Source organism: Brienomyrus brachyistius, chromosome 10, assembly GCF_023856365.1.
Source record: "Brienomyrus brachyistius isolate T26 chromosome 10, BBRACH_0.4, whole genome shotgun sequence".
NCBI lineage: Eukaryota > Metazoa > Chordata > Actinopteri > Osteoglossiformes > Mormyridae > Brienomyrus > Brienomyrus brachyistius.
The window spans coordinates 13,393,478-13,411,580 of record NC_064542.1 but is presented as its reverse complement, the minus strand read 5'-3'; the positions used below and the strand labels follow the sequence as shown (position 1 = coordinate 13,411,580).

The 18,103-nt window shown below is 49.4% G+C and overlaps 1 protein-coding gene across 1 annotated transcript in view; it reads left to right on the top strand.

Annotated features, from left to right (window-relative positions):
* htr2cl1 (5-hydroxytryptamine (serotonin) receptor 2C, G protein-coupled-like 1) overlaps positions 1–16,705 on the top strand; it is a 55,471-nt gene extending 38,766 nt beyond the window's left edge. Inside the window, exons 2-5 of the mRNA XM_049028781.1 lie at positions 7,266–7,396; positions 8,130–8,810; positions 13,231–13,431; positions 14,090–16,705. Coding sequence (XP_048884738.1) covers positions 8,423–8,810; positions 13,231–13,431; positions 14,090–14,961 — 1,461 coding nt within the window. The 5' untranslated portion in view covers positions 7,266–7,396; positions 8,130–8,422 and the 3' untranslated portion in view covers positions 14,962–16,705. The remainder of the gene's footprint in view (positions 1–7,265; positions 7,397–8,129; positions 8,811–13,230; positions 13,432–14,089) is intronic.
* The last annotated feature ends 1,398 nt before the right edge of the window (positions 16,706–18,103 follow it).

The window sequence follows — 18,103 nt, the reverse complement described above, 5'->3', positions numbered from 1 at the left end:
TCTTCCTCACCGTCGGCCACACGAGGCTCCAGTGAGCTGGTGACTGATGATGGGGAGCACGTAGTGTATACATGTGTGCTTCGAACCACCCTGAAAGGACCTTCGTTCCTTCAATAAACCTCACCCCTCAAGGGGCATCTATGCCACAGTACTTAATAACAAACTATCCACTGCTTACTGAATGCACAATGATTTACCCAGCGATATACTTCTCTTCCTTGTCTGACACAATCCTCCAGACATGCTTCCTGTCCTCCCCGCTTTCGTCTGGGGGCTCCACGCTCCTGCTCCTACCTGTAACGTGTGTGTGCCCTGTGGCAGACTGGCATCTCATTCAGGATGTCCTCTACCTTGTCTTCCATGTCTGCTGTGACCCATCTTCAGACAAGCAGTCGAACAAGATGGATGGATGGAAAAATTAACATGGCAGTCACAGAAAACTAACTGACTTTGTAATTAAATGACTCTTACATTCAGAAATAATAACTGTTATAATAAAAAACCCATCCATCCATCCATCCATCCATCCATTTTCCAAACCGCTTGTCCTACTGGGTTTCGGGGGGTCCGGAGCCTATCCTGGAAGCAATGGGCACGAGGCAGGGAACAACCCAGGATGGGGGGCCAGCCCATCACTGGGCACACTCACACACCATTTACTCACACATGCACACCTACAGGCAATTTAGTAACTCCAATCAGCCTCAGCATGTTTTTGGGCTGTGGGGGGAAACTAGAGTACGTGGAGGAAACCCCACGACGACGACATGGGGAGAACATGCAACTCCACATACATGTAACCCAGGCGGAGACTCGAACCCGGGACCCAGAGATGTGAGGCAACAGTGCTAACCACTGCACCACCATGCCACCCCCTATCAAAAAAACCGAACATGCTTTATTTAAAAACAGAATTCTCAGCGACACAGCACATTCTGCTTTATGAATATGATCCGCGGATCCATCGGAATTATCAGCAAGACCATATGCGATTCTGTATTATTGCACTTTATCATCTTCTTAATTGCTGTAGATCTTGTATTACACTAAGAGCCATGAACTGTGTCTCCTTTTTAATTATCCCCTCTTCCTACTTTCTTACATTTTAATTGCACTGAGAACTCTGTCAGTATCCTTTGTGATCCTCACGTAAGAACCGTCGAGATGAAAATCAATTTAAAAAATGTTCACGCCAAACCACCTTCCCCCCCCCCAAGACTTCAGTAATCAGGTGTTTCAAAACAGGACTTAAGCCCTGTTTCTCCTTTCATCAGACCTCAAAGGCTGAGCAGTGAAAAGGCCAGGAGCAGCAGACTCTCGCCCGCATTAAAACGCGGGATTGGAGTTACCTCTTGACCGAAGGCGAGATGCTTCACTGCGCACAGAAGCCCAATCCCGCCTTTTCACTGCGCATCGTGACGTTTCTTTCATATTTTAAGAGTCTTTAGATCTTGCTTGGGTATCACCACTCACCAGACTCAGATCTGAACCAAGGCCGCCTTCTCCAGCAGATTAGCTTGGTCAGGGCTGGACTCTCTCAGACTCTCATGGTATCCTGGAGGAGAAGCTAATCACATGCTAGACATTTATTTAGCTGACCACGAAAGAACAGTATGTCCCTGCTGTCTCTGCTCGTCCTCATTCAAACGTAATTCAGTGTGTCCTAGGACTTCTGTGCACATCCAGTGTATCGCTGGATTTCACTACACCAGTGTGCTAAGGAATTCTCAGTGAGTCGTCTCATGAAGTGGAAGACATGTAGGGCTTGGAGAGTGACGCTGAACTCTCAGGTTTAATCAAACAAAGGGCTTTGTTTCATTAAATTTAAGCACAAATGAGGATTATAGTCCTTGTCACTGATCAATTCAAACTGGCAGAAATCTGAAATCAGCTGCCCGAAAGGAGAACTCACTGCATATGAACAATCCTCCCCCCCTTCTTTTCTCCCCTCCCCTCCTGTCCGTCCCAGCTGACCCTGTTTAGAACTCCTAACCCTCCATTAGCCTCTTAACCCTCAGGCTAAAGATGACCTGAAGCAAAGCGTGTGTGTACAGTTTCCTGCCCACAGGCACGCGCATCCATAGAGAGCCATTGGAGTCTCGTAGTGAATGTTAATGGACACACCAGTTAAAAGATCAGGCTGCCTGGTTTCCCCTCCAGCCCAACACGGCATCCGTCTGGACAGCTGCTGCGAGGGCTGGCCAGCGGCAGTGCTAACGAGGCCCCTGTATCTGACTCGCGTGCCTCTCCGCTACTTATTCTCCTGTCCTTTATGAGAACCACAGCCCCAAAACAGAAGACGGCGGCCTTGACTCAAAGATGACATTACAGGAGATGGAGAGGTAGAGGTAAGGAGCATGCGCTGATTCAGCACTGATACACCCACTACACAGCAAACCACCTCAGGGATGAGACCCGACTACAGCCATGTGAACCTCAGCACCACACTAGTGTGAATTTTTTTCTAATGGCTGGAGCGCAAATCCTGCCACCAACCCCCATAAGTTGGAGGACCTCCTTACAGAACTGGATGTAGATTAACGTCCTACCCAGGATGAAGCAATTGCGGGTTAAGGGCCTTGCTCAAGGGCCCAATGGAGTAGAATCACTCCTGGGATTCATGGGATTCAAACCGGCAACCCTCTGATTGCCAGCACAGATGCCTAGGAAATAGTTAATCCGTTAAAATTACCAGCTCTATGATTTCACCAGCTCACCAGATATTCCTTGAATTTCCAAATACTAAATGAGAGCTCTATGGCTTAGCGGTTGTGACTGTATATTTGTTACTCTCTGTAATGAGCTGTTTTTTTCTGGCTCTCTGTGCTGTTTAACACTTTCCTTCCACTTTCCTTCCAACCCCAGAACAAATTATTTACATACAGGAAGTTAAACCTAGTTAACCTGACTCATCGATGTCTGGTATTTTCCACACATTTACAAAACGGACATCTTGTCGTCATATAGAAGTTCCTGGCCAAGGCTGATATTTGGTATCGTTTTATTCTGAAGACTGTGGAAAGGTAAAACTGACATCACGGATTAAGGCATGCAGGACGCCCGGCTTTAATGGTTGATAGATTTCTTCCAGGATGCTCTGGAGTACAGTAAGCATGGGGCTATTACAAGAAACACTTGTGAACAGCACTTTACCAAGTTTTATTAGTTTTAATTTATCACAGGGAGGTGAGTTCATACGGTGTCTGACACCCTATAATCCCTGTATTTCATGTTTTTTTTTTGTTCAGTTTGTTGTATTTGGTTCAATCGGCTGACATTTGTCATTATAACTGGTAATAATAGCTCTGTGCTAAAATTGCATCTATGGGGCCAGTGAACGAAGTCACTGCGGTGAAAGAAGAAAAGCTGCTTGGGGTGTTATTGTCAGAAAATGAGGAAGCGGGGAAGTCATGGAAGGTGTGGGTCGGGTCTTGGGGTGAACCAGGATCATGCTCCAGAACTTCAGCTGGTTTTGGGAAGAGAGGGAAAAGTATTGATGTTAAGAATAATCGCGATAAGTAACAGCTGTCTTTGACTTGTCCCAGAAGTCCAGTTCCCATCCTACCCTCTGGTGTCACTGCAGTGACCTCATTAATAATCAGCATGTTGGCCAATCAAGACGTGCCTGGTCTGGCCAACCTCTGTGCGTTTGGAGAGGGCGGCAGCTGTCAGCTGTTGGCCTGAGTGGGAGGTGCCAAGGTCGCTGCCACTGTTTGAAGGGCCCTCTAGTGGGACTCCGCTAAACCGCCTTTCCAAAGGCCCTGGGCCGAGGCCAGCTCACCCTCTCACGGCACCCTAGGGAGCTTCAGCAGTGGAGGGCTCAGGGTTTCCGTATAACAGCTGTGGCCCAAAGTTGGGCCAGACCACGTACGGGGTGGAGAGCGACAGGAGATTTAATCAGTCTGACCATGGATCACTGGCTTGAGGACCAAAGGGCAGCACATTCACTATCATCATGATCACCCAGCTCGGGAGATTAGCACGAGATGCAGCTGTGCCTCGGCATTCGCCGGATGCTTTCAGAGGCGTGTGCGGGACCGCCGGGGGGGGGGGATGGGGGTCGGCGCTGTGCTTCCGTATTGATCTGCACCGTCTGAGCGGCTTGCGCAGCTTTCCTGTTTTATGCTTTATGGATTTGTAAAACCAGCTATTTTTTCACTAATCATCTTGGTGGTTTTGCTCGAAAGTATTTATCCACCAAATGGGCTGCTAAGTGTTTTGGTTCTATTAGACGAGAAAATGAGCACCTGCTTGGACAGGCTTGTATTTCGACATCACAGTGGCAGCTCTCTCTTGTTTTGACACTCCACTCTTTCTTACTCTGCTCTCCTGCCTGTTTTTCTCTCTCTCTCATTCTCTTGAGTTCCTCTCTCTCTCTCCTTCTCGCTTCCTCTCTCTTTTCTCTGCCTCTTCTCCTCTCTCTCCCTCTCCGCCTTGCTCTACACATTCCTGCCTTCCCCAGAGACCCACGTTAGTCGTGGTGTGTCCATCTCTGTGATCAGGGCCGCATCAGAGGGGAGGAAACGCCACGTAGGGAACAAGAGCACCAGATTGTTTTGCAAACCCCGAGCCTCCTGTTAATCACACATCACCAGCCTTGTCCTCTTCGGCATATGGCTTCCTCAGCAGCAGGAATAAAATGAGACCAAACACTTTCGCTTGAGAGTCCCTCAGACACGTGGGTTGATGAGCTGCCAGATTCGTGATTTCCGGTGAGGTGTGACTCCATCTTTCAACATGCCTCATAAACTGTGACTTCATCTTATCTGCACCGAAGTGCCGTCTGCTCAGAACTAGATGGAATTCCACAAACCGGCATTTGAGGACTGTACTCTTTGAGAAGTTTTTACTTTTGACGGTGATGACGGTGCAGCCCGTCGGCAATCAGGTTTCACAGAAAATGAAAGCGGGGACACATTGCATAGAGACAGCCTCCTTTATTTTGCATGCAGGCAGCAGAGCAAAGGAGAAAAGTGCTTAAAGAGAAAGAGAAATGAAAGGGGGGGCAGTGTGTGTGAGTGAGACCACTCCTGCTGCTGGGAGCCTTCTGTACCCTCGACTCTGGTGGGTGGGATGTGGCCAGGGGGGTGGGGAGTGGCGCAGGCTGATGACCTGAGATGGGACCAACTGGGCTGCACAGCCGCAGGGTCTGTTCCCTTCGCTTTGGCTGACTCAGGGTCAGACTAAGCTCCCCTCATGCACAATTCATGCCAAGCTCACGGGGCGTCCCGGATCACTCAGAGCCCTGTAACAGGGGCGCTTTCTTCCAGCTGGGGAACGCTCTTTTACGGCATCTCGGAATACTTCTCACTCGCCTCAAAACTCCTTAACATCCTTCAGAGTTTCCCAGATAAACATTTTTTTTTTTTTTAGCTCCAGACGTTTTATTTCTTCAAAGACCTGCAGTTCCTTTGATGGTTCCTCTATTGTGCTAATTAAAATCCAAACCCAACGTGATTCACATTGGCACTGGCTCACCACTCAGTCCAGGATTGCCAGTAAGCTAATTAGAACCTGTGAAATATGGATTTGTGGTCGTTCATTACAGGTCGCCCTTCATCGGCATTGTTAACTTCTCCGGGGCCTCAGAGTCCCTGACCAGACAGACCAGTCACTGAGCCGCTGAGTTACTACACAGTGAGAGTAAGAAAAGTGCAACAAGGGACCACTGAACAGGGTCACCATCACTCTGACTATCAATGACGTGTTTCACTTGCATTCGCCCTTCAGAGAGGTCATGGCTTCTGTAACATGGAGCAGAATTCACCATAACTAAGATTTATTTCTTTAGTAGATGCTGTAATTGAAAGTGATACAGATTTGAGGATGCGGGGCCTGACAGTCCCAGAAGCAACCTGGGGTCATGGGGCCCCACTCAAGGGAAATTACTTTGCCGACCGTAGGATCTGAACCAGCGACCTTCTGATCGCAAGTTAGATATCTGAGCACGTCCTGATTTTGCTAAGTTTGATATGTCCCTGGGTCAACAAAGGAGAGGCTTGTGTTTCCCTTATTTAATCAATCAAAGTCTTCATTGTACGACATCACCACATTAATTAAAGCGTCAAGGTGCACAGATTTGCAAGGTACCCATTTTATTGTGTGTCTTTTGTTAAGCGACATGTTATAGATACAAAACACAGGGACATGCTTACCCGCAAAGGCTGTACGGAATGATGTAAGGGCATATCTTCATTTTTTCACGAGGATGATCATAATAAGAGCAATAATGACGAGGGCTGAACCAGCGACCTTCCGATCACAGGTGTAGAGGTTTAGTCCATTGTGCCAAACACCATCTCCAGCTCAATAGCCGGGAGCCTTGAGTTTGAAAGTGAGGGGAAAAAAAACAATGAAGACTGTGATTGGTTAAACAAGTGAAATGCAAGCCCCGCCCTTGGTGATCCAGGGACATGGCGAACTCGGCAGAATCAGGATGTCCTGGTGTCTGAGACCACAGAGTCACACGCTACAGTCTCCCAAACCGGAGCTGTGGAAGCATCTCCTTTGCTACTCTGTGATTGTCTCCCAGTCTGAAAAAGAAATAGGGTTATGGTTAATAGTTCAGTCTGCACTGGCTGAGGTAGGAACCCCGGTACTTAGTTCAGATCTCACCCAGTGATACCAGTGGGGAAGGCAGGCTGGTAGAGGCTAAGGGTGGCACGCCCGGCAAAGTCTGCACCTGCTTCCTCAGAATTATTTATGAGTCATAACAAACTTTCTTTTCAGTGCAGTTTGAGTTTTTATCTTCGGGGATTTGGGCTTTTGTGAATGCTCGGATGCCTAGGGGGCTTCCCGTCCAAGGCGCTCCCGAGTCATTCCTGGGAGAGTCGATCGTACAGATAGCCTGTCTTGCCACATTACCCGCCGTTGCGGGGAAGCCAAGTCTGACCTGTTCACATCCATCCACTTTACAATCAGAGGGCGAATCACAGCTGCAGAGCCCCTCAAGGCATCCTCACCAGTAGGGGGCAGAAGTTCTGCACCTCCCCCCCCCCCAACAGCACAGCCATGCAGGACAATGAAAACCTGAATCCTTCGGTTTTAATGGGATGCTTTGAAATGAACCCATTTGGAAATCTTCCAGATGTACTCAGTATTCAGGCTACACAGATGGAGATTTGCTAAAATATTTGAAGTCGAAGGGAATGTTTAAGGATAAAAGATGTCTCACCCCAGGGCCTGCAGATCCCCTCCCCCCCCCCCCCCCCCTTAGCCTGCAGCCCCCCTGCTTCCTCACACCCACCTGCCTCTTCCTGCCACAGGGTGGATGGACCCAGACGTAGCGTCCGTGTGGCATGGCGTCCGCAGGAGGACAGACCGTCTGCCACTGGCGATGGGCTCTGGAGCAACACTGCAGGACGGGAGGTTGCCTGTGCAGCCCCCCCACCAACATGTAAGGGGGCCTCCCAAATGAGATGGGGGTGACAGTGGGAAAAGGATACACCATGGGTAGATCCTTCTGTGGCTGGAGAAATGGACTGGCCCCCCCCTCCAAAAGGAGCCTTCACAGAATTTCCACTCCTGCCACTGGGTTCTGAACTATGGAAGAGATTGTTCCATTATCATTTGGGGGGGGGGGGGTTGGGTACATTCTAATGAGGTTGTAGACGCCATTGAATCAGAATGTTAAAAACCACCTCTTTGTCTTGAGGTAGGTAATCAAGTTTTGGCAGAAATTTGGCAGTGTTGGGGCAGCACAGCAATATAGTGGTTTGCAGTGTTGTCTAACATCTCTGGGACTCGGGTTCGAGTCTCCACCTGGCTCCACCTGGCTCTATGTGTGTGGAGTTTCCATGTTTCCCCCGTGTAATTGTGGAGTTTCTTTCAGGTGCTGCAGTTTCCCGCCACAGTGCGAAAACATGTTGAGGCTAATTGAAGTTATTAAGTTACTGATGGGTTGCCCCCCCCCCCCCCATCCTGGGTTGTTCCTTGCCTTGTGCCTACAGGCTCCGGACCCCCTGCACCCCTGAATGGGACCAAGTGATTACAGAGCATGGATTTGGCAGTATTGGCTAATTATTTTGTTTCACAACACACTGACTTAACACAGATAAAACAATGTGTTTGTATGCATGCAGATTGACTGATTGTTAACCAAAGCATTTCTGCTACCTTTCATCTTGCAGGCCCTGCTTATCTCCACTTCGGTAATCAAAAGGCAAAGGCGTCTTTGATCCAGACGACGAGGAAACAAAAACAGGCACTAGACAGACAATGGTGTCACCTGATGTCGTTGGATTTTCTCTTATGTTGTCCTCTATGGGGAGCAACTGACAAATTGACAGCTTTGGCAAGTTTGATCCTGCTCCTCCAGTAGCTTTCAGTCCTGTTTTTCTGAATGTGTCAGTGCATGCTGATCCGTCTCTCTATTGCCCCCTGGTGGAGGCCGAAGCAATAACAGCGACGGACTTCGCGCATTATGGGAGCCTCCAGTGGCACACGGCCAGTGGGCTTCACTTCTACCACAGCCCCTGTCGAGGCTGCCCTGCTCCGGGGGTGGCCAGCCTGGCCGCTAAATGCCTCAGTCAACCTGAACCAGAGCCTCCTGCTGGGGGCAGAGCCGGCCACCAATCTCTCAGCAGCCCGTGCCAGCGTTCCGATAGCTGAACGTGAGAAGAACTGGCCAGCCCTGTTATTCCTGGTCGTCATCTTTCTCACAGTCGGCGGTAACATCCTGGTGATTCTGGCGGTGTCCCTGGAGAAGAGGCTGCAGAACGCCACCAACTTCTTCCTACGTTCATTGGCCGTGGCGGACATGCTGGTCGGCATCCTGGTGATGCCTGTGTCCCTCATTAACATCCTGTACGGTGGGTACCCAAGCCCAGCCCTAACCCTGCCCCCCCCATCCTCTCCCTAACCTGCCATGCTGAATATTATCCATGTTTATGTGTGGTTTACCTGCCGTTTTTACTGCTTACTCCAGGCAGGAGCAGTCCTAATTGGTTCTTCCTTCCAGACACTAAAGACTCATCCTGGCATGAATTCACATCTTTTCATGGATTAAAAGTACTCCGTCAGGCCAAAATTGTACGACTTGTTGTTAAAATGGGCCAATTACATCTTTTCTTTCACTGTAATTTAGTAATATCTCCTACCGGAGTACATGTTTGTGTGGGAATTAAGTAAGATGAAGTCATGACACGTTTGTCTCTGTTCTTCTTCAATTCGCTTAGAAACTCGCTTAGAGTTTCTGTGTCTGAGAGACCAACACAAAAATGAGTCTGAACCTTTTTTCCTCCAGAACCAGAACAGAAATGGCATCTTGCCAATAAATCTCATTCCTCTGGGGCACAGAGTTTGATTTTAGAGCTGTATGAAACCCTCGCACGATGCCTTAATGTACCCTATCACCCGTGGCAGGAGGAACCATCACTGATTTCTCCATAAAGAATTCTCCCACACCAATTCCCTTAATGAATGTTAGATGTTTTAGAGGGACATTGATTATACTGATATTGAAGTGAAAGTACAAACTTTAAACACCCAATTAGTAAGTGGAATGTAGCTTCTGGGAGTCAGTTATGCAGACCAGGTACAGAGGCTTGTACTCACACACACACACACACACACACACACGCTCAGTCCACGTATTCATATCTTTATGGGGACACTCCATTCACTTCTATGCGTATTATCCTAACATCGACTATGACAACCTCAACCCCCACCCAGCCCTAACCTTATCATAAGTAATCCAACAAAATTCAAGACTTTTGACTCTTTTGACTTTTTGTTTTTGATCGCATTCACAAATTTTAGTGAAACTGAGGTTTTCCTTGTGCATACCAAAAAATGTACACACAAGGTAAAATGTTACAGGTTTTTATGACATTGTGGGGGAATCTAGTCTCTCCAATGTAATAATATAACATTGTATATGCATACATACATACACAAAGTGGAAGAGGGAGGGTAACACTCACCTTAACTTACCACCCACTGTGTTCAGCTGACCTCTGATCACTGCTGGCTCATACCTGTCTGAGGAACCAGGAGCAAATCTCTGGTCCCTAGACTACTTCTTTCTATCTCTGCTTCTCTCTCTCCCTTTCTTTGTCTTTCTGTCTGTATCTCACTCTCTGTAGCTCCCTCCATCTTTCTGTCTGTGTTCCTCTCCCCCATCTGTCTCTCTCTGTCTGTGCTCCTCTGTCCCCCATCTATGTCTCTCTGTCTGTGCTCCTCTGTCCCCCATCTGTGTCCCTCTGTCTGTGCTTCTCTCCCCCATCTATGTCTCTCTGTCTGTGCTCCTCTGTCCCCCATCTATGTCTCTCTGTCTGTGCTCCTCTGTCCCCCATCTGTGTCTCTCTGTCTGTGCTCCTCTCCCCCATCTATGTCTCTCTGTCTGTATTCCTCTCCCCCTGACTGTGTCTCTCTGTCTGTGCTCCTCTGTCCTCCATCTGTGTCTCTCTGTCTGTATTCCTCTCCCCCTGACTGTGTCTCTCTGTCTGTGCTCCTCTCCCCCATCTATGTCTCTCTGTCTGTGCTCCTCTCCCCCATCTATGTCTCTCTGTCTGTGCTCCTCTCCCCCATCTATGTCTCTCTGTCTGTATTCCTCTCCCCCTGACTGTGTCTCTCTGTCTGTGCTCCTCTGTCCTCCATCTGTGTCTCTCTGTCTGTATTCCTCTCCCCCTGACTGTGTCTCTCTGTCTGTGCTCCTCTCCCCCATCTATGTCTCTCTGTCTGTGCTCCTCTCCCCCTGACTGTGTGTCTCTGTCTGTGCTCCTCTGTCCTCCATCTGTGTCTCTCTGTCTGTATTCCTCTCCCCCTGACTGTGTCTCTCTGTCTGTGCTCCTCTCCCCCATCTATGTCTCTCTGTCTGTGCTCCTCTGTCCCCCATCTGTGTCTCTCTGTCTGTATTCCTCTCCCCCTGACTGTGTCTCTCTGTCTGTGCTCCTCTCCCCCATCTATGTCTCTCTGTCTGTGCTCCTCTGTCCTCCATCTGTGTCTCTCTGTCTGTATTCCTCTCCCCCTGACTGTGTCTCTCTGTCTGTGCTCCTCTCCCCCATCTATGTCTCTCTGTCTGTGCTCCTCTCCCCCTGACTGTGTGTCTCTGTCTGTGCTCCTCTGTCCTCCATCTGTGTCTCTCTGTCTGTATTCCTCTCCCCCTGACTGTGTCTCTCTGTCTGTGCTCCTCTCCCCCATCTATGTCTCTCTGTCTGTGCTCCTCTCCCCCTGACTGTGTGTCTCTGTCTGTGCTCCTCTGTCCTCCATCTGTGTCTCTCTGTCTGTATTCCTCTCCCCCTGACTGTGTCTCTCTGTCTGTGCTCCTCTCCCCCATCTATGTCTCTCTGTCTGTGCTCCTCTCCCCCATCTATGTCTCTCTGTCTGTATTCCTCTCCCCCTGACTGTGTCTCTCTGTCTGTGCTCCTCTGTCCTCCATCTGTGTCTCTCTGTCTGTATTCCTCTCCCCCTGACTGTGTCTCTCTGTCTGTGCTCCTCTCCCCCATCTATGTCTCTCTGTCTGTGCTCCTCTCCCCCTGACTGTGTGTCTCTGTCTGTGCTCCTCTCCCCCTGACTGTGTGTCTCTGTCTGTGCTCCTCTCCCCCTGACTGTGTGTCTCTGTCTGTGCTCCTCTGTCCCCCATCTGTGTCTCACTGTCTGTTCCTCCTCTCCCATCTGTGTCTCTCTTTCTCTCTCTCTCTTTCTCTCTCTCTGTTTTTCTCCCCATCTGTGTGTCTCTCTCTCTGTTCCTCTCCCCCCCTCATCCGTGATTCTCTCACTCCCCTTGCATTGTTGTTTCAGCATCACGTTCCTCAGTCTTGTCACGTTCCATGGGTAAAGGAAGCAGCGCATGACTCAAATCGGCGGCAGCTCCCTGAAAAAGCCCCCCCCTCCCACCCTAGTCTGGAAGCGCATGTGAATGGATCTACCACTTTCAACGATAGATCACCACCCTGAGCCCTTTATGTCAAGATGGTCTGGGTTCTTTGGCCTTTCCTGTTTCAGGAACCCCCCAGTTCACCCCAGTTCTGCAGCATTTGCTGAATAAAACATCAAAAACATTAAAAGTCCTTTTTTGCCAAGGAAGGTTGGACAGATCGAATGTGCATTATCCAGGTGATGGGTAATGTGTGTGGAGAGGATGGGGGGGTACAGAAGGGGTAAGGTTGGCTGAATGTGTGCACTCAGCAGTGGCATAAAAGCATCTCTGGGCATGGTCTGTGATCTGTGATCCTCACATAGCTGAGCTATGAAACACACATACTTGACGTGTATTAAAGCAGGTTAGCAATCAAAGCTACAGGTTTACCTTTGCTTTTATGGGAGGAACCTCCAGACAGAGCTGGCTGTGCATGAACAGAGTCTGCAGCTTTTGTGTCTGTGGGAGTCACAGTCTCTGCAGGCTTTGTTTGTGTGGGAGTCACAGTCTCTGCGGGCTACGTTTGTGTGGGAGTCACAGTCTCTGCAGGCTTTGTTTGGGAGTCACAGTCTCTGCGGGCTACGTTTGTGTGGGAGTCACAGTCTCTGCAGGCTTTGTTTGGGAGTCACAGTCTCTGCGGGCTACGTTTGTGTGGGAGTCACAGTCTCTGCGGACTTTCTTTGTGTGGGAGTCACAGTCCCTGCAAGCTCTGTTTGTGTGGGAGTCACAGTCTCTGCAGGATTTACAGGTGTCCCCCGGCTTGGTACAGGTAGGGGCCAGGACACTGTGTGTTTGAATCTGTTTATGTTCTCAAAGCTACTTGAGAAAATAAAGCAGGTTGTCTCCACCCTGGCTGTGTCCTCAGAGACAGTTGATTGAATTTGTCCCGCTGCTATCTGCTAGCCACTTCTTGCCCTTGCTAACTGATTTATGTCCATCTTAGAATCCCTCAATCCCAGCCCCAACGTTTATAGTACAAATTCTTGAAATGATGTACAGTCCATATCTAAGGCCGTAAATCATCTACAAAAATTGTCACGGAGGAATCTGCACAGCGAGGAATTTCTCTGCCACAAAAGTCCAAGCGTAATTCTTCCTTAATCCAATCATAGCCCTGTACCTATTCTGCTGGATTCATCTGAGGAGTCACTAAAATCACAGTCACTAAGACATGAATCGCAGAGAACACTGGGCAGGCAAATCCCTGCATTTGCAGAGAGCTCCTGCACTGCGCTGGCAAGACCTAGCATTTCCAATCCCATCGAGCTATGTGGTGCCACCTCGTGTCAGTGAGAGTTACCTTTTAACACTGTCACTCTGCTCTGAGTCATCGCTTTGACTCTCCTGTGACTCTCTCCCCCTCCCAGACTACGTTTGGCCCCTGCCGAGTGCCCTCTGCCCCATATGGATCTACCTGGATGTTCTTTTCTCTACGGCCTCCATCATGCACCTGTGCGCCATCTCGCTGGACCGCTACGTGGCCATCCGGCACCCCATCCAGCACAGCCGCTTCAATTCCCGCACCACGGCCAAGCTAAAGATCGCGGCGGTGTGGACCATCTCCGTAGGTGAGCGTGCTCCTCAGCGTCCGCCCCGCTGTCCATGCTCGGTGTCAGTGCTGTCTGTGAGGTGACACACACAGAATTGCTGTACATTTCCTTAGGCGTCATTTCAATGCCTAGGTACAGCTACAGACTCGGGTCGTTTTTATCATACAACGAACAGCGGATTGAAGGCCATAGGCCTGGATGTGGGTAGACAGGAGCACAGTTATGAGACACGGAGGTGCGGCAGCTATGGGGCATGCAAAGCAAGGGGTCTCGTTACCCGTCCCACCCAGTACCTGGTCCCCCCCACATAAGAGGAAGGCCCGGCACAGCATGTGGATAGGTCCTGACAGCTCTGCTTGGAGCGATAGCCTCAAAGCGGGAGGGGGAGCTAAAGACCCGACACAGATCGATCATGGCGGGGGTCACGGCTCTTTGTAAATCCCTGCCTGTTTCCTTTGCCTTCTTTATTTTTTACATAGTTGATAAGCTCATTATCAGAATGATCTGCGATTGATTGACGGGCAGGAAGAGTCTGGTAGTTATTAGCTGAAGGACTTTGATTAGGCAATAACTGTCCAATCAGGAAAGAGTAATGGAAATGCGGTATTATGGGAGCCGATATAGGCACTTAGCCCTGCCTGCTGTTGCCCGCTTCTCTCTGACCCCCCTCCGCCAGGGATCTCCATGCCCATCCCCGTGATCGGCCTGCACAATGAGGACCAGGTGTTTGTGAATGGCAGCTGCGCGCTGAACGAGGAGCGCTTCATGCTGGTGGGCTCCTTCGTGGCCTTCTTCATCCCGCTGGTCATCATGGTGGTCACCTACTGCCTGACCGTGCAGGTGCTGCAGCGACAGGCGTCCGTCTTCCTGCATGAGGAACCGCCCCCACCTGCCCAGGCCCTGCCCACACGGCGGCCCAGCCTTATCTGCTTAAAGGTGGAGCCCGCCCACGGCGTCACACCCCCAGACAGTATCTCCATTCTCCCTAGCTCGGGGGCGGCCTCACAGATGAGCTCCCCTGCTGGCCGGGACTCCAGCTCCTATGGGAGGCGGGGCATGATGCACGCCATTAAGAATGAGAGGCGGGCCTCTAAGGTGCTGGGCGTGGTTTTCTTCCTCTTCCTGGTCATGTGGTGCCCGTTCTTCATCACCAATGTGACCTACGTGCTCTGCCGCGCCTCGTGCAATGGCCCCCTGCTGGCCGAGCTGCTCAACGTCTTCGTCTGGGTGGGGTACATCTCCTCGGGGGTGAATCCTCTGGTCTACACACTCTTCAACAAGACCTACCGCCGCGCATTCTCCAACTACTTGCGCTGCCGTTACGGTGAGGTCGAGTTCAAGCCCCTCCCCTGCCCGCCGCACAGTCTCACGCCTGCCAGCCTTTGTGGGAAGGGGGGCGTCGACCGCAACAGTAACTGCCGCAATGGGGACCCAGCAGAAACCCTAGGGCTGGACCACGCTGATAAGGCATTGGAGATGCGTCCATGCATGTCTGAAGCTTCCATTAACAGCTGCCATACCCCCACCGAGCACACCAGCTGTGTTTGATTGGACACCTGACAGCCCACTTGTGATTGGTTGAGGCAATATAGCCACTCCCATTGCTTCCCGATGTGTTCATTGAGGACACATGAAGAAAACCTTGGTTGCTGTTGGTTTTGGATGCTTCTACAGGAATGAGGGCATGTATATACCCATCAAAAATGAACCCCCTCTACTCATGGGGGGCACAGTATTACTGACTGATACCATTTTTTATTGTTTTTTTGTCTGGGAATTGATCGTTATTGATTGTGATGCTAGCTAACTGTACCATTTTTCTCACTAAAGCTAAATTTACTTTCAAACCTCTGGGACATTTTAGAGGTTTTTTGTTTCACTTCCAGTGTATTGGGTTTGAAGCACACAGTGCCAGTGTTGTGTTGTGCCGCTCAGCATTCACAGTGTCACAGTGCCCTTGTGTGGCAGCAAGGTTGAATTACACTTTGAAACAGATCGAGTGCTTCAATACCAGCAGTGTCCATCTAGCACACTGGAGACCAAAGCCGGGTGAAGGGAACAAAATGGGGACAGGATGGGGCTGTGGGGGCGAGGACGTTTGGACCATCTGTGAAGAAGGAGATACTGGAAAATCAGAAAGGTGGTTAATAGCAGTTCAGGGAAAACGGCACCTTGTGAGCCAAAGGTCACTGATTTGTACCCAGTACTAAAACTCAGAAGATTTTTTTTCAACTGTAATTAGCTAGAGTTACATCAGTTATATCATATAGACCCACACCAGTACAGGGATGCCCTTATCATGGTGAACCAGGCCGTTAAGGTCAGAGGGTGGGCAGCTAGCTGACAGTTTAATGCCTCTAGAGGAGAGGGTAGTGTCCTGGCTCACTATGAAAAGCATGGCTAACGCTAGCAGGAAACCAGTCAGGACTGCGATTGGCTAGTTGTTTGCAGTGACGCGTGCCTCTCCTCCAACCATGACTGATTCTCCTTAGTGTAACCTGCAGTGTAGCAGACAGCAGGGTTGTGTGCCCTCTAGCCCAGCAGATGATGTTGCAGAAGGGCAGGTGTAAAATATGGCAGCTGAACTAGTGTTAAACTGAGGAAAGAGTAAATACAGGCCGGAGAGGAGAGGAGAGGAGAGGAGAGGAGAGGAGAGGAGAGGAGAGGAGAGGAGAGGAGAGGAGAGGAGAGGAGAGCCAGGCAAAGGGATCCTGGTCCAATCTTGTCAGGACCTCACCCAGCCAAAGGCAGCAGTGGGCAAAGAAGAACAACCAATACTTCACAGATCAAACATGCAAGAGCAACAGCTTAGCTTTGGGCAGAGGAAGACGTAGTCTGTCATAAGGACAATCCCTGAGATACAATGAGGAAATTTACAAAGCACTGGCCACACAAAACAAATGGTCTATTATATGTAAACACATATACTTCTAAATTCCATCCATCTATCTGCCAGCCCCTTATCCTGGTCAGGGAGGTGGGGGGGAAGGGTTGTCGTTAATTCTAAGCAGTATTAGGCACAAGACAGGGAAACACCGTGGATGGGAACCAAATCCATCACAGGGAACACACACACAGACACACCTACAAAACTCACAGTCACACCCTAAGAGCAGTTCAGAGATGCCAGGTAGCCTAACTTTGTGTCTTTGGACTGTAGAAGGAAACTGGAGTACCCAGAGAAAACTGGCATGGGGAGAGCCTGCGAGCCGCACACGCAGAAGGGGTCTATACTTCTATATATTTATTCATAATTCTTCCAACTGGAGTATAAAGACTGGGTCTCATTTCTCTGTTAACGCTGCCATTCGTCACCGCACATACCGGGGTACCGAGTGTTTATTCTCCTGCTTCCGTCTGCTCCGTCGTTACTCGTCACGGCGCCGCTCGGGTCACCAGGCGTTGCCAGACCCGCATTCTCATTCTCATTCTTTTTTATTGTGATGCTGCTGTCTGTTTATTAAAGATTTGTTACAACCGTGTGGTGAGAATTTTTTCCTGGTTAGCATGACTTCCCTTCCAGCTGCTCTTGTCTCTGCGTGTCAGCTGTGATAATGATTGTGTGTGTGTGTGTGTGTGTGTGTGTGTGTGTGTGTGTGCACGCGAGTAGGTTTACCTTACCTTATGGGGACACAATTTTCCCATAACATGGGGGTCCCTTATGGGGACCAGAGCTAACATCTCTACTCTGGGTTCTTATACTGTAGCATTTATTTAGTTTCCTGGGAAAACTCAATTTAATAAAAATAAAAATATCTGTCACTGCAATTTAAAAACTCTTGAATTTTGCTTGGTTACTTATGGTTATGGTTAGGACTGGGTGGGGGTTAAGGTTCTCATAGTTAGCATTAGTATTTGCATAGAATGACCAGCCCCCATAAAGATATGTTTACCTGATTATGTGTGTGTGTGTCTGTGTGTGTGTGTCTGTGTGTTACGGTTCATTAAATGCAATGCAAGAAAACCAATGGACATTTCTGCAACCTTCCTTCCATTGGCAACTCTTCGCATCAATGTTTCCCAATTCAGCCCTCTGGGACCCACCGACAGTCCATGTCTTTGCTCCCTTCCAGTTCCCAGAGGAAAGCTGAGAGGGAGTAAAAACATGGACCATGTGTGGGTCCCTGAGAACCGAGTTGGGAAACACTGGTTAATAAAAGAGGTTTGCAGTGATCCAGGACAAAAAAACAGGTCACAACATAGAGATACACACACACACACAAACACACACACAAACTCAGAAAAGGCACAATTTGCAGTGTAAAATTCATATGAAATGCAGAACATCTGCACAGTGCTGAGGTTAGATTTGAACCCACAGTGAGCTGTGAGGTAGAAATAGGACCTGCTTACATTTTATAATTCCAGACTCTTTGCAAAAAAAACAAACTTTTTATTTGTTCTTGTCCCCCCTTGGGTATCGTTGGTGTGATTCTATGGTGCTGCACGATCTGTCATTTGTCATTGTATCTGTAACCATAGTTGTCGTCTCGAATGCACCATTTGAATAGTAAAACGATGACTTCAGAACCACAGACAGCACCACGCACTCGGTACACCTGCGACTGGCGTCTGCGTCTGTGTGTGTGTGTGTGTGTGTGTGTGTGAAAATGTGTGCGAGAATGTATGACCGCGTGCAGGTGTAGGACATCTCACATTTGTGATTTTTTTTATCTCGCTGTCTTGTTGG